Consider the following 11,672-nt stretch of genomic DNA (forward strand, 5'->3'; position numbering starts at 1 on the left):
CAAATTATATGTATTAATATCAAAACTACATTGGAGAAAGGTCAAGTTGGGGAAGAGAAAAATTGATGGCATCGTGCCAATGTCATGATATATCAATGGAGAATATTTGGAGTCACCTCTACATAATCCTAATTATATTATAGGTTTCAATATAGCAATCATTTTTTCTCGAAACTATCATGATACTCTATAACATCTCAAGTCAAAATAAAAGCTACCTATTCAAGTAAGAAATCACATTTTTACACCATTTTATTCGCTAAATGACATTTTTACATCATATGATCTGCCACAATTTTTAAATTTCTTTTACAATGTGAAAAATTGAATGTGTCAAAGATGTCTTTTAGAATTAAGACCCTTTCTACATACCTATTAAGCTTCTAGCTAAAAATATTTTCCCTTCTAGCTAAAAATATTTTCCTTAATCATTGCATTATTTACAATCATTGAAACCCCTTCCACTATCAATTGTTTTATATTTTTTAATGTACAAACTCTGAGACCTAATGCCCAAGCCTCCCCTTCAACCAAACATTATTAATTTATATACGTTGAATATAGAAACATCACTTATCAACTCTCCTTATGAGTTAGATAACATAAAATCCCCTCTTTCTAGCATAGGATTCTGCATGCCACACCAACTTCATCAACCCTTAGAGTGGGATCCATAAGACATTTCTATATCTTTCTTCATTCATCTTTCTATTATTTACTCTACAAATTTAACTCCTCAACCCTTGAACATGAACAACTATATCTTTGAGGTTTGATGAATGATGGATGAAATGAAAGATTAATTGATCTAGGTGTAATGTCTTTTATGCTTGATTTATATGCACAACTTGAATGATATGATACAAGAAATGACAAATAATGACTAGTTGGAAAGGAGTCAACTTAAGACCATTATTAAATTTGAATATAAATTAATAATGCATGTGCGTAATTGATATTTGAAAAAAAAAAAAAATTATAATTATGAACAAATTAAATAAAAAAAACATCAAACCAATTAGAATTATAATCTAAAAAATAATAATTAAAATTTTATATAAAATAACATAAATGAAATATTTTTTATTGACATAAAAAACTTACTAAAAATAAATCAAAATTAATATACAATTTATTTTTAAAAAATTGTATTAATATAATTAACTTATTGTAACTAATATTACTTTAATCTACTACGATTTTAATCATTTTCTCTCCCTTCAAACCTATCCGTACAATAGTAATTTCAAATTTTGATACCCAGTCGGTAATTTTATTAGGTACTCAATACGTGTGAAAGTTACATTGACAAAAGGACGGACGGAATGAAATTATCAAGTTTCACTTTGCGAAACCGAATTTCTTTCCAAATACAAAAGATCCTTTATAATTATTGTTGCCTTCCGCGGGACGCTTCTTTGCTAGAGGTTGTGGGAACGCTGTTCATTCACGCGCTTTCGTACACACCGTTTTCTATGCTTTCATTCTTCTTCATCTCATCTCCATCTTGGAAATTCCATCTTTCATCTCCATCTTCTGAACTTCTCGTCTAGCTTTTATCTTCTCTCTTTACCTTTGAACCCTTGTTTTACCTGATACCAAAACGATCCTGATTTCGTTACACCTCTCCGTGTTCAGTTAAATTCATTTCCTTTGAAATGGCTTCCTCTTCTACACCCAGCCATGATCAGATTCGTCCCAAAAACGCTTTTGAGCAGCTCGCACCATGTTTCTCTGTGTCTGCATCTACGGGGCCCTGGCAGATATTCATTAACCATCGCGGAAGCGATACGAAATACACATTTGCCAACAAAATTCAGGAAAAACTTGATGGCATGGGATTTCGAGCTTTCCTTGATGTAGAAGCACTTCAGCCCGGCGATTTGATACCAGCAGAAATACAAGCAGCAATGACCAATGCCTCCCTTCACATTGCAATTTTGTCTCCCGACTATGCCGAATCCCCATGGTGTTTGGCTGAGCTAGCTTTCATGCTCCAAACTCCTGCTAAAATCTTTCCCGTTTTCTATCATGTTGAGTCCTCAGATGTCAGATGGGTACAAAAAGGAATATATGCTCATGCATTTTCAGAATATGGAAAGAAAGGCAGATACACCCAGGAAAAGCTCGATGAGTGGAAAACGGCACTCCACAACATTTCATTCCGTTCCGGCTACCCGGTTAACAATAACGAGTATGTATTATTTCTCTTTTTCTTCGATAGTCAAATATTATGTCCAATTCTTTGGTTCGACTTCTTTTCTGTTGTTTTTTTAGATTTAGTTTTAATTTTCCGCCCAAAATGTTTAGGGACGAGGCCAGAGTTTTAAAGAATATTGTGAATCATGCACTTCAAATCTTGAAAAAAGATCCCTTATGGGTAGCCGAACATCTACTTGGATTGGATGAACTGGTACAAGGCCTCCAATTAATCGCCAGTGATGACAACGAAAAAATCACGGGGATCGTGGGCATGGGAGGTAGTGGTAAAACCACATTGGCCAAAGAGTTCTTCAACAGGAATTTTTCCTGCTTTGAAAAATGCAGTTTTGTTGAAGACGTGCGAGATGCAGCATCCAGAAAAGTTCTGCCTGAAAAGCAGAAAAAGCTTCTAAAAGACCTCGGTGTGCATCATTTGCCATTCGACAGTGTAGATGAAGGCAAGGCCGTTATTGGAAATCGTTTGAGCTCTCATCGGGCGCTCATCGTTTTGGATGACGTGGATCATATCGACCAGTTGAATGCTCTGTTGCCAAATAAGGACAATCTTGTATCCCAAAGTATGGTTATTGTGACACCCCGGGAATTGGGTGTCCTTCAATCATGGGGTCTGTCCTGCATTTATAAAATGCCAAGATTTAACCAGTTACATGCTAAGCAGTTATTCTGCTGGCATGCTTTCTTGCAACCCTTTCCACATGCTGAAATTGAAACTCTTGTCGAAGAGTTCTTAAAGGCTTGCAATGGTTTACCTCTCTCACTGAAGGTATTGGGTGCACAATTGCATGGCAAAAAGTCCAAAGATTACTGGGAATCCCAGTTACATAAAATGTTAAGAGTATTGCCTGGCGACATCAAAAAAAGTCTACAGCTTAGCTACGATGCTCTGGATGGATGGAATGCATTGGAGTGGTCTGCACGGAAAAGAAGATCTGCCTCATCAAATAGTGAACCAGGCATCCTTGAAAAGCTTGGATCTAACAGGTTGCATCAAGTTGAGAGCTTTACCTACTAACATTGGTGCACTGGTCAAATTAGAGCATCTCACATTTGAAAGTCCAATGTTAAAATGCTTGCAAACTTCTCTTGTAAACTTGTGCTCATTGAAGTATATTAGAATTATAGATTCTATTGGTGAAATGGATTTTGATGCCCGGGCTGAAGACCACAAACAAGTCTCCAGGATATCAATTTCCAGTAATTGTAGTCCCGATCTTGAAACTTTCGCGGTTGAGAAAAATCTCCATTTAATGGAGATAGAGACACTACCAGTGTCTCTCAAAAGCCTATCAATAAGAAAATGCCACGTGCTGAAGAATATTGGGTGTATTAGTGGTCTCGTAAGCCTTGAAGTTTTGTTTATATCCGATTGTCCGCAGATACAAGAACTCCCAAGCTTTGCTGATTTGGCTTCGCTGAGAAGATTTGATGTACTAGCGCTCGAATGTGACACCATATCAGCTGTGAAACCTTATATTCAGTCTATGAAGGTAAATAAATAATAATTGTTACAAATTCAGAGGTTTTCGTATTTATGTAAATGTTCATATTACTGACTTTAATATAATACAATTTGTAGGAATGCCCAAGCTTTCTGAAGATACAAGGTAGCGTGAGCCGTGTCACGGAGCCAGCTGTAAACTCTTTGGCGTTTCCTGATCTTGTGGTCAACGAGGTGGATGAGACGTCCGGACATTCGTGCAAGGGTGATTATTTGTTTTATTTGGAGGGAAAGGAGAAGAATGAGGAGGAGAGGAAAGTGGTACGTATATCTGTGTGCCTCGACCGTTATATGTCCATCAGCAAACTTCTCTCGTTCGGGGGAAGTGTTGAAGTAGAGAGAGAGAAAGCAGTAGTAGTTGAGGGAAGAAGGGAAAGAGTGGTGGAGGCATTTTACCGATTATTAGCACGTCTGGAATAGGTAACATTCATTTTATGCTTTTAAGAAAATAAGATAGCCTAATTCTTGGACTAATTCTTAATAGGTACAAAGAATTTATACAAAGTTTATTGTTCTTGGACTAATTCTTAATAGGTACAAAGAATTTATATTTCTATTTGTGCTCACAAGTATATATGATTGCTATATATAATATAAAATATTTTTTTACGGAAAAAGAAAACTTGAGTTTATTGATGGAAAATCAAATGTCTTGAAAATGACACACATCTCTTAGAGTTTCGTTTGGTTTTGATTGAAGACCGTTTGAAGTGCTTTGCTAGTGTTTGGTCGCTCTTGCGACTGTAAGATTGTGGGCAAGTTGTGCCCCTGCGGCATGAAGTCGCCTGCAGGGGATCCGGGGGGAGGATCTTCCCATCCTAACAAAGTTCCAGTGCCCTCCACCTGTCCTCCCTCGACGGATCCGACTGTGGACGAGGTGATGGAGGAAATAAATGGAAATGAATGCGAGAAGGTAGGTAAAACGACTGGCGGCTCCTCAAATGACCCCAAGCCTAGGTCATTTGCGGATGCTGTGAGTCAATCTGCAGGTTGCAACCCACAAGCCAAGTTTGATGCTGTTAACCCTAGGCCGAATGAGGAGATCGCAGGATATGGTAAGAACTCTTCGGCCCCCCTTGCATCCTTTTCTGTTGCTCCAAATCTTGAGATGCTGAATGAAATTGTTAATGAGAAGGCTAGATTGTGTGATACAACTATTTTCTTTTCTGCTACGGAGGTGGAAAAGTGCCCTCCGAGAAAGTTTATGGATGACTGGTTTCAGAAATATTGGAATCATAAGTTAGGGTTTCACATTTCTTTCTGTAGACAATTGCAGAGAGGGTTATTTGTGGTTTTCTTTGCTAGCCCAGAAGCCCAAAAGGAAGTGGTTAAGAGGCAATATTGGCTCATGGGTTCTACCTCCTTCAGGGCGTTAGCTTGGTCTCCGGAGGTTACTCATGAGGAGGTGCTTGCTCTTGCAGCGCCTAGATGGATTTTAGTCAAAAATGTGCCCCCCTTCCTATGGAAATTTTTGCCCCAACTATTGGAGCCCCTCGGTAGGACCATAAGAATGGACGATTTGATGAAGTTAGTCCCCCACATGGATGCTCGCATGCTTGTTTCATTTCTTCTTGGTTGTGAGGTGCCTGATTGTATCTCTGTTGATTTGGTTGAAGAAACTGTTGTTTGCCCCCTGGAGGTTCTGGGTGGGCTCAATGCTTGTTTCCTGTGTCGTAAGGAAGGGCATCGCAGGAAGGACTGCCCTATTATCAAAAAAAATCCTCTAAATAAGCAGAAAGTTGTTAATGAAGCCTCGGCTCCCAAACCCTCGCAGCCGCAAAATGGTGTCTCCCCGTCGGTCTCTGCTACACCCACTAACCCTAAGGATGTTGTCGAGAACCCTAATCTCCCGAACCCTCCTGCTATGCCTAGGGTTTCGTCAAAAGTTGCTAGTGAGAAAATTAATAGTGACGATTCCACCATTATAGGTCAGCTCATTTCTCATGATTCTAGTTCTGCTTTTGACCCTATTTCGGGTGATGGTTTTGTTGTAGTCCACTCCAAGAAGAAACGCAAAGGTATGCACCTCTCTCAGCAAGATAAGACTCCGCAAGCCCGTGTTTCACCTTCTAAGCCCTCTTCTCCCCCAGTGCTTAATTCTATTAGTCTCAATCATGATAAATCGAGAGGTAATGTTGATTCAAGTTCGTCCTCGCGTGCTGGTTATGACTGTGTTCGGCCGGCCCACAATAGTGTTGGTAAGATAAGATCGCAGAAGGTCTTCAAGGAAATTGAGGACGACTGTGTTCTTGAGGTCATCCCTGCCGAGGGGCTCCAACAGTGCTTGCCTTCCTTCTCAGTGTTTGAAAATGATCCTGCCGAGGGGCTCCAACAGTTGGGGCACTGCAAGGAAGTTGATGCGTTTGCTATTTCAGCTAAGGTTTCTCAATGATTTGTTTATCTTGGAATGTGAGGGGGCTTGAATCTCCCGACAGGAAATTCGTGGTTAAAAGACTTTTGTCTTCTGTTCAGCATGTTGATTTTTTGATGCTTCAAGAAGTTAAGGCCACTGATTTCATGTTAGACACTAGTCTTAATTTTATTTGGAAAGATGTTGTGAAATTTACCTCGAACCATGTCAGAGGTAAAGGGGGAGTTGCTCTCCTTATTGATCAAAAGTGGAAAAAGTTTATTGTCAGTCATGAATGCTCTCCTTGTCAGAGAGCTGTGTGGTGCACTGTTGAATGTGATAACTGCTCTTTTGGCATTTGTACTATATATGCCCCTAATGACTCCCGTGATAGAAGTAATTTGTGGAGTTGGCTGAACTCTCTTCCGGACATCCCCTGGCTTTTTGGGGGGGATTTCAACATGATTGAGACTCAGGAGGATAAAATTGGAGGTCACCCTATGCAATGGAATGAGAATGAGTATGTTTTATGGAATAGGTTAGTTTATAACAAGAACCTATTTGACCCGTTAGCTGGGAATAAAGCTGTTCACCGTGGTCTCTGGCATACTTGGTGTAATTTTCAATAGGGGCAAGCTAGAATCTACTCTAGGTTGGACCGTTTCTATGCCAATAAGCATTTCTTTTCCTTCATTCCTTTTGATGAAGATAACATTATTAGAACCATTGCTACCTCCCTTTCTGATCATCATCCTATTGTGGCCAATGTCAACTATATCTCTGCTCCCAGGCATACCAGGAATAGAAATTATAAGTTTATTTTGAATTCTAGCTTGCTCTCTGATGAAGATGTGCTTAATGCCCTCCTTATTATTAGGGGCATTAATAAACTTAGTATGCAGCATTTATCTCATTTGGATAGATGGCTGCGTAACATGTCTACCTGGAAGAAATTTCTTCAAACTATTGGCCAGAAAAAAGCTAAAGATTACCGTTATGTTGAGAAATTGTTATGTTCCAATCTTCAGGAGGCTGAGAATAATATTCAAAACAATAGGTCTGACCCTGATCGGCTAACCCAACTTATGGCTGCTAAAGACGCTCTCAGTTCTCATCAGCAGTTTAGGATCAAGGGCGCGAGACTTCGTGCCAGAGCTAATTGGCTTCATGCTGGTGATAGAGGAACTAAATTTTTCTTCAATCTGCTTAGAAATAAACATTGTAAAGAGTCGGTTGATAAACTTATGGTTGACAATCAGGATATTTCTGACCCAGTCAACATTGCCAAGGCCTTTGCTGAGTTTTACAGAGCTCTGTTCTCTTCCGAAGACTCTCAGGAAGCTGAAGCTACTAGGAATAAGTGTAAACCACTTATTCCTAGGAAGCTTGATCCTAGTGACATTCTTAAACTTTCTAAGTTTATTACTATTGAAGAAATTGAGAATGCAGTTAAAAATCTCTGTAATGAAAAGGCTCCGAGCCCTGATGGTTTCCCGGTTGAATTTTACAAGGCTAACTCTAGTTGGATTTGCAAGGATCTTCTTGACCTGTTCAATGAAGCCATAGAGAACGGATCTTTAGGTCCGGAGATTAATAAAGGCATTATCAGACTTCTTCCTAAGGAAGGGAACAAGGCTCTCATTAAGAACTGGAGGCCTATCACTCTGCTCAATGTCTCCTACAAAATATTAGCGAAGGTCTTGGCCCTGAGACTGGTGGATATCCTCCCTAAGTTTATTTGTCCGACTCAAACTGGCTTTATTAAGGGGAGGTATATTTTGGAGAATTTGATCACTAGTTGGGAGGCTATGGAGTGGGCTAAGTGCTCCAATCAGAATTCGGCCATGCTGCTTCTTGACTTTGAAAAGGCTTATGATAGGATTGAATGGAAGTTTATTCTTATGATGTTGGAGGCTTTTGGTTTTCCTTCATTTTTTTGTAGTGCTGTTCAGACCTTGCTCAAGGATGCCTCGGCTCAAGTTGAAATAAATGGTATTCTTTCGCCCTCATTTCCGCTCAGTAGGTCTATAAGGCAGGGTTGTCCGCTTGCCCCTGCTCTCTTTGTTATTTCTTCTGAGGCTCTGTTTTACATTCTCCGGGATGCCTCTCTTTCTCCTGTGGTCAAAGGTATTAGTCTCCCCAACAATGATATGCTTATTAACTGTCAGTTCGCCGATGATACTGCTCTGTTTTTCGAGCTCTCCGAAGAGAATTTTAGTGTCCTTAAAGGGAAACTTGATCTTTTTTGTTCTGCCTCTGGTGCTCGCATATCCCCTGCCAAGTCGATCTGTTTGGGTTGGGAAGATCAACCTCCTGAGTGGTTTTCTTGTTCTGGTCTTGAGTGGGGTGGTCCTAAGAAAATTGTTAAATATCTCGGTATTCCTTTTTCTGTAGATCCTGGTCTTAGAAGCATGTGGCTGTGGGTTAGAGATAAAATTCTTAACAAGCTTAATAAATGGCATAATAGAACTTTGTCTCTGGCCGGTCGTATTCAAGTGTGTCAGAAAATTTTGTCCTCTTATAGTATCTACTATTCTTCAGCTTGGTTATTCAGTAACTACCAGATCCAAGACATTCAGAGCGCCATCAGATCTTTCCTCTGGTCCGATGGTAAAGGTAATAAGAAGTGTCATGCTGTCAGGTGGGCTTGGTGTCATGTGGACAAGTCCTTTGGTGGTTTAGGGCTTAAGGACCTGAAACTCCAAGGGATTGCCCTCTCCGCCAAGTGGATATTTCTCTCTTTGAATGGTGACTGCCCGTGGAAAGTGCTTGTTAGGCACAACATTGAGAGAGGTTATCCCAAGAAAGCTAAGTCTTGGAAGAATCTCCCTTTTGGTGATCTTCTGTTGGGGGAATTCCCGGTTGCGGTTCAAGGTTCTATGGTTTTTAAGGCCATTTGGAAGGCCTGGGAACAGGTCAGGGACCACATTATGAATAAGAGCTGGTACCACCAAGGCTCTCTCCACGGTGAGAGATCCATTTGGTGGAATCTTGTCATTAATGGGAAACCCCTTGCCTTAATGCAGGGCTGCTCTGCTAGATCTTGGGCTAAAAAAGGTATCAAGCAGTTTGTAGACTTGTTCGAGGGTGATCTTCTCCCGTCTTGGGACGCTATCAAATCTAAATTTGATATTCCTGACTCTCAGAGAAGAACGTACAATATGGTGAGACAAGCCTCCAGACACCTCCCCTTTGTTTGCAACGTGGACTCCCTTAGACATCTTCATTGCTTGTGGCCCGGAGGTGTGGCTATGGACTGCCTTAAAGCCAAACACATTCATTCTGTTATTAATCAGAATAAAGACATTTTCAGTCATGTGAACTCTACGTGGCATCTATCCCTTGATGACAAGATGTGGAGTAAAGTTTTTCAGCGGCTCTGGAAAAGTCCTGTTGAGCCGAAAATCAATTGTTTTAGATGGCTTGTTTTACTTGACAGACTTCCTATCAAGAGGTTTAGTACTGATTCTGATTCTCATTTTGATCTGTGCAATCTGTGTAAGGTTCCTGAAACTGGTAAACATATCCTTTTTGATTGTCTCTTTGCTAAGGAAATTTGGAATAGATTTGGCATTATTTATCCGTTCAATATGAGCATTCTTAATATTATTTCTGGTTATGTGCCTGGCTTGCATAAGGATTCGAATTTATTTTGGAATATGCTGTCTTCTAACATTCTTTGGCAGATCTGGAAATGCAGGAACGAAGAAAAGTTTCAAGGTAAGCCGAGAGTTCTTACTGAGTTTTTCAGGAAACTCACACATTTCAAAAATTTTCTGCAGGTTCATGTTACGATGATGGTGGAAAGGAAGAAGTTAAAGAGGTTCATTCAATGCGGTCATGCATCCTTTTATTTTCACGAGTTGAAGAATGGCCCCCTTTGGCAGAGAACCCTGGATGACCTACATGCGTTCGAGGTTGCCTGCGAGAAGTTTAAAGATGAAATCAGGAAGAATGGGAACCCCAGATTAGATGAGCTTTCCTTGCTAGCTCAGGTGCAAGCTCACAAAGACTTGGTCTGGATGGATGGTCCTCTTGGCTGGGTGGCTTGGGTTGATCGCTCATTGGACATTCTATCTTAGTCCTGTTGCAGATCTTGGTTGTAATTATTTTTTTTTTATCAGTGTCGTCCTCTGTAAACTGTATATGTTTTTGATCGAGTGAGGCTAGGCCTCTGGTTGATGTAATCTTGAACTCTTATGTAATTTTGAACTCATTATCTTTAATAAAAAAAAATATATATTTTTTTACTTATAATTATTTAATTATTTTATAAAATAAATTATTTTATTAATTTATAGATTTTTTATTGTTTGATTAAAATTGTCAGAATATAATATAAGTATTTAATCATCTGTTATTGATTTATATGTTATAAGAGAAAATAATGTTGTTTTTTATAATTAGATGTTGAACATTCATTTTAAAATTAGTTTGTCACAACATGAACATCCAATTCTTATTTTTCTATTTTTAAACTCTGAATTTAATGCACTTCTCCATCTTTTACAAGCATACTTTTGTATTTTTTAAACTAATAATTAAATATTATTCATATTCTTTTCATTAGATGTTAATCTATTTGTAACTATTTTTGAATCCCCTTCTATTAAATACTTGAGTCTTGTTCTTAATATTTGATCATCATGACTTAAAGACTTACTTAGTGAATGCATGAATAATTAAATATTATTCATGTTCTTTTCATTAGATGTTAATATGTCTGTAACTATTTTTGAATCCTCTTCGATTAAATACTTGTGTCTTGTTCTTAATATTTGATTAGCATGAATCAAAACTTAGTGAATGCATGAAATATTACAGTTAAAATCAATTTGTTTTATACGATGACCAATCATTTTATTGTAATTAGTAATATTTGTTTGAATTTGTATAATTTTGATTTTTTCAAATTTTTTATAATAAAAAAAAGTTATTTATCTATGATTCTACTGGTAACTACCATTGCATAATTCATTTTTTATTTATTTTTTAAATTGCAACTTCACCATGTATCGTGCAACTTGGCATAATGAAAGAATTATGGTTGCTAGCTGCATCTTTGTATCATCATCATGCATCATTTCCATCCCACATCGTACATTTTTCTTAAAGAACATCAAATCCACCAGATCTTACCATCACTCAAAGAAAACAAAACCAAGTCATTGGTAAAATCCTGTGGAGGACGCCATGTCTATTAGTAAATCACGTCAACAGGCAAGAAAGAAAGAAATCCCTTCTTTCCTCCTCCCTCTGTGTTTGACCGAAGCTTCCCAACAATACAATAACTACATCCCAAGGGGCTTCCCAATATACATTGAAACACCTCTTACTCTGCAAAAACTATTTTTGACAAGGACTTGTGTCTGAATTTTTTACCAATTTTAATTAGCGTTAATTGTTGTTAATCAAAATACATTTTAGAACAAAAAACCATATCTGATGGGTATGTGCACCAAGTTGTGATACCAAAAGGGGGTCTTAAGATGCCACTTTTTTTTTTTTTTTTTCTGAAATCAGCAAATTCTGAACTTCAACGACAAATTGAACATAGTTAAACTCCAAATTAGAATATGCAACAAGAACAAGAGTTAGAGT

At 38.5% G+C, this 11,672-nt stretch overlaps 1 protein-coding gene across 2 annotated transcripts; it reads left to right on the forward strand.

Moving 5' to 3' along the window:
• Window positions 1-1,438: 1,438 nt before the first annotated feature.
• Window positions 1,439-10,281, forward strand: LOC131856351 (uncharacterized). 2 transcript variants are annotated; one of them, XR_009358447.1, is made up of 4 exons: window positions 1,439-2,194; window positions 2,311-3,710; window positions 3,800-4,141; window positions 9,854-9,940. XR_009358447.1 is itself a non-coding variant. In XM_059208093.1 (2 exons), exon 2 carries the CDS (start codon window positions 6,968-6,970, stop codon window positions 10,151-10,153), a length of 3,186 nt encoding a protein of 1,061 aa, XP_059064076.1. In that variant the 5' UTR covers window positions 3,234-3,710; window positions 3,800-6,967; the 3' UTR covers window positions 10,154-10,281. The 2 variants fall into 2 exon arrangements, 1 of the variants encoding a protein (XP_059064076.1); XM_059208093.1 differs by lacking the exon at window positions 1,439-2,194 and having other exon boundaries at window positions 3,234-3,710; window positions 3,800-10,281.
• Window positions 10,282-11,672: the final 1,391 nt, after the last annotated feature.

The sequence above is a fragment of the Cryptomeria japonica genome, chromosome 7 (assembly GCF_030272615.1).
Source record: "Cryptomeria japonica chromosome 7, Sugi_1.0, whole genome shotgun sequence".
NCBI classification, from domain to species: domain Eukaryota; kingdom Viridiplantae; phylum Streptophyta; class Pinopsida; order Cupressales; family Cupressaceae; genus Cryptomeria; species Cryptomeria japonica.

Coding starts and splice junctions, on each gene's coding strand:
- LOC131856351 (XM_059208093.1), top strand. CDS start 6,968: ATGCAGCATTTATCTCATTTGGATAGATGGCTGCGTAACATGTCTACC.